Source organism: Otolemur garnettii, unplaced genomic scaffold (assembly GCF_000181295.1).
Source record: "Otolemur garnettii isolate 467f Iridium unplaced genomic scaffold, OtoGar3 scaffold00094, whole genome shotgun sequence".
NCBI classification, from domain to species: domain Eukaryota; kingdom Metazoa; phylum Chordata; class Mammalia; order Primates; family Galagidae; genus Otolemur; species Otolemur garnettii.
The window spans coordinates 2,742,656-2,746,548 of record NW_003852489.1 but is presented as its reverse complement, the minus strand read 5'-3'; the positions used below and the strand labels follow the sequence as shown (position 1 = coordinate 2,746,548).

Sequence of the window (3,893 nt, the reverse complement as noted above, 5' to 3'; positions counted from 1 at the left end):
CTCCCAAGTAGCTGGGACCACAGGCACCCCCCACAACGCCCGGCTATTTTTTGGTTGCAGCCGTCATTGTTGTTTGGCGGGTCCGGGCTGAGGATTCGAACCCACCACCTTAGGTGTACGTGGCTGGCGCCTTAGCCGGTTGAGCTATAGGCACCGAACCTTGAAGGTAGAGATTTGCTGACAGACTGGATATGAGAGAAAGAGGAGCCTAGGATGACCCTAAGGATTATTATAAGATGCCCACTTTAGATAGAGCCATGTGCTAATCTGTGGAGGATTCAGAAGAAGAATCCATATTGCCCTTCCCTTCAAGGAGTCTGAAGTTTAGTTGCTGAACAAGAACTTAATATGTGGCAATGTGCTATGGAAAAATTTATTGCTTAATACTCCAAGCACATTAAGAATCAATATGTCAGGCCAGATGTAGTGGTTCATACCTGTAATCCTAGCCTTCTGGGAGGCTGAGGTGGAAGGACTGCTTGAGGCCAGGAGTTCCAGACCAGTCTGAGCCAGAGCAAGACCCCCATCTCGACAAAAAATTAAAAGATGAGCCAGGCATGGTGAGGTGGGCCTATAGTCCCAGCTACTAGGAAGGCTGAGGTAGGAAGATCGCTGAAGCTCAGGAATTTAAGGTTGCAGTGAGCTGTGATCATGGCACTGCATCCTAGCTTGGGCAACAGAGTGAGACCCTGTCTCCAAAAAAGTAAAAAATAAAAAAAAGCGGGCGGCGCCTATGGCTCAGTGCATGGGGCACTGGCCCCATATGCCAAGGGTGGTGGATTTGGGCCTGGCCCTGGCCAAACTGCAACAAAAAATAGTCGGACATTGTGGCAGGCACCTGTAGTCCCAGCTACTCGGGAGGCTGGGGCAAGAGAATTGCCTAAGCCCAAGAGCTGGAGGTTGCTGTGAGCTGTGACGCTACAGCACTCTACCATGGGTGACTAAGTAAGACTGTCTCTAAAAAAAAAATAAAAATAAAAATAAAGAAAAGAGTCAATGGGGCAGCACCTGTGGCTGAATGGGTAGGGTGCTGGCTCCATATACCGAGGGTAGCGGCTTCAAACTCGACCCTGGCCAGCCTAAACAGCAGTGACAACTGCAAAAAAAAAGAGTCAGTGTGTCTGTGGGATGCAGTAAGCTATGAAGGGTTCAAGGAAGAGGTGGGTCTGAAACTGTCCTCAAAGTGTTAGTAGGATGTGGCTAGGCAGAGAGGAGAGATTAGCAAACAGAAAAGGCAAATAAGGCGATGGGAATGACATAAGCAGGACTTCCTGCCTGAAGCAGAGGGTCTGTGTTAGGGAGTCATGGGAGATAACCTTGTCCAATAGGTTAGGGACAAGGAGTGCAGATATTCAGGGCCATCTGGTAGCATTTAGATTTGGTATGAGAAGTGGTAGGGGCCCATTAGCAGGGGTAAGTATGTCTCAAACACAGGAGTTCTTGGGAAGAGAATTATCACAAGAGACAACTTCTCTTGGGTGTTGGCCAGTGTCCCTGGTTCCCTGCAGGATCCCCATTGCCTTACCTCCTGCTTTGCAGTATCTCTCCTTACAGCCTTCCTGTGGCCAGGTTTTTGACCCTTATGGCCAACCACTCCTTGCCTCACCCAGGCCTGTGGTTTCTTCCCTGGCAGGTGCCACTTCTCCACTTTCAAGCAGTGCCAAGAGTGGCTCTCACGGCTTAGCCGGGCCACAGCAAGACCTGCCAAGCCTGAGGATCTCTTTGCCTTTGCATACCATGCCTGGTGCCTGGGGCTGACTGAGGAGGACCAGCATACCCACCTGTGTCAGCCAGGTGAGGCCAGGCTATTTTCTTTGGGAGATTGCTTCTTGTCTCTTGGTTCTTATCCTTCCTTCTCACCTTGGGACCTTGGTGCTCTGGGAGGCTAACAGTCATGGGGACTATTTTTCAGGAGAGCACATACGATGTCGACAGGAGGCGGAACTCACGAGGATGGGCTTTGACCTGCAGAATGTCTGGAGAGTCTCACATATCAACAGCAACTACAAGTGAGAGGGCAGGGGTGGAGGACCAAAACACCAATCCAGACCCACATCTCTTCCACATTTGCATAGCCTAGTGGGCACTGCTCCTGGGTCTCTCTTCCTGGTCCCTTCCTACAAACCACCCCCCAGGGTCTTGTTATCATGTGTCTTAGACCCAGTTTGGTTACCCCATCTGATCTCTTCTCAGATTATGCCCCAGTTACCCCCAGAAGCTGCTGGTTCCTGTGTGGATCACAGATAAAGAGCTGGAGAACGTGGCTTCCTTCCGCTCCTGGAAGCGGATCCCTGTGGTTGTGTACAGGTGAGGGGAGAACAGGAAGTAGGCAGGCTGTCTTTTGTGCAGTAAGAGTCACAGTTAGTTTTCTGCAGGCCAGTTGACTGTGGGAAAGTGTTTGAAATATTCAAAGAAAAGCTGCCTAAGCTTTTGAGGTGTTTATTCACTTTCCCCCTTTTTTAGTGGGAGGTGTTTGTGTGCATATAAAACATTGCATTAGTACAGGGTTTGGCAAACTGGTCTGCAGACCAAATTTGGACTATAGCCTATGAGCTATGAATGGGTTTTATATCTTTAAAAGGTTATTTAAAAAAACAAACAAGGAGTATACACAGCAGAACTGGTTGTGACCTTCAAGGCTGAAAATTTATTGTTTGGTTCCTTACTGAAAATGTTTGCTGGCCCCTACACAGGAAAATTATCACTAAAATAGAGTGAAACAGGTAGTAACCCTGAGGTTTAGAATTTTGTGTGTTCTTGGCTCTGGCTTTGTTCTCCTCCTGGTATCTGTACCTTAGCAGGTGCGGTGCAGATTTGATGAGTCAAGGTCACCTTGAGAATACAGAGCCCAGTTGTGAAAATGTGTGTGATAGCACTTTGTAGACTGGAAAGCCTTCTAGAGATGTGGAGGCTTTTGGTTGTTATATCATGGCCTGGATGAGTTGGTAGTCCTTGTTGGCTCTGGAGACCTTGGTCTGGCCCCCTGAGGGTAGGCCTCAGAGTCTTTGAACACCAAGGGCATTATGGTTTTTTCTGTTTTTTCAGACACTTGCGAAATGGAGCTGCCATTGCCCGCTGCAGCCAGCCTGAGATCAGCTGGTGGGGCTGGCGCAATGCTGATGATGAGTACCTGGTCACATCCATTGCTAAAGCCTGTGCTCTGGACCCAGGGACAAAGGCCACTGGGGTGTCCCTCGGCACCGGGAATAATGATACCAGCGAGGCGTGTGACACTGACTTCGGTAACATGTGGATGGTGCTGAGGGAATAAGGAATATTCTCCCAGGAAATAGGTCCCCTCCCTGGCCTTATTGGCTCCCAGGGAGTCCCCAGTGAGAAGATGGGAAGAAGGTGACAACACACAGGGTGCCCGGGGCCCTGCCTTTTGGGAAAGTGTGAGGGGTCTCCAAGTGGCATGTCCCTCTCTTTTTAGAGGGATTTCCACAGGGCCAGAATGAGGCTGGGTAGCTGGCTGACCCAGGGTCTTCTCCCTGCTGTGTAGATTCCTCTCTGACTGCATGCTCCGGGGTGGATAGCACAGCAGCCCCCCAGAAGCTGCTGATCCTGGATGCACGATCCTACACGGCAGCAGTGGCTAACCGGGCCAAGGGTGGAGGCTGTGAATGTGAAGGTATTACCGCTATTCCACTGTCTATAGCCAGCCTGGCTCTACTTGGCTTTGGTGAGGAGGGGTTTGGGGGCAGCTTGTATAGTGGAAAGAAACAAACCTAGCGTGGAATCAGGACTTTGCCACTTATTAACTATGACTATGCTTAAGTCACTAATCTGTCTAAGCTTTATTTTCTCATCTATAAAAGGGAGATGATACCTTGCAAAATTGTTGAGATGATTAGAGGTTGCATATATAAAATTACTGATACAGAGCAGATATT

At 49.3% G+C, this 3,893-nt stretch overlaps 1 protein-coding gene across 5 annotated transcripts in view; it reads left to right on the top strand.

The window, feature by feature from the left end:
• Positions 1-3,893, top strand: part of MTMR4 (myotubularin related protein 4) — a 27,862-nt gene that overhangs the window by 7,845 nt on the left and 16,124 nt on the right. For all 5 annotated transcript variants that reach the window (XM_012808782.2, XM_023516597.1, XM_023516596.1 and 2 more), the window contains exons 6-10: positions 1,634-1,794; positions 1,913-2,009; positions 2,194-2,307; positions 3,046-3,242; positions 3,503-3,631. In XM_012808782.2, coding sequence (XP_012664236.1) covers positions 1,634-1,794; positions 1,913-2,009; positions 2,194-2,307; positions 3,046-3,242; positions 3,503-3,631 — 698 coding nt within the window. The remainder of the gene's footprint in view (positions 1-1,633; positions 1,795-1,912; positions 2,010-2,193; positions 2,308-3,045; positions 3,243-3,502; positions 3,632-3,893) is intronic.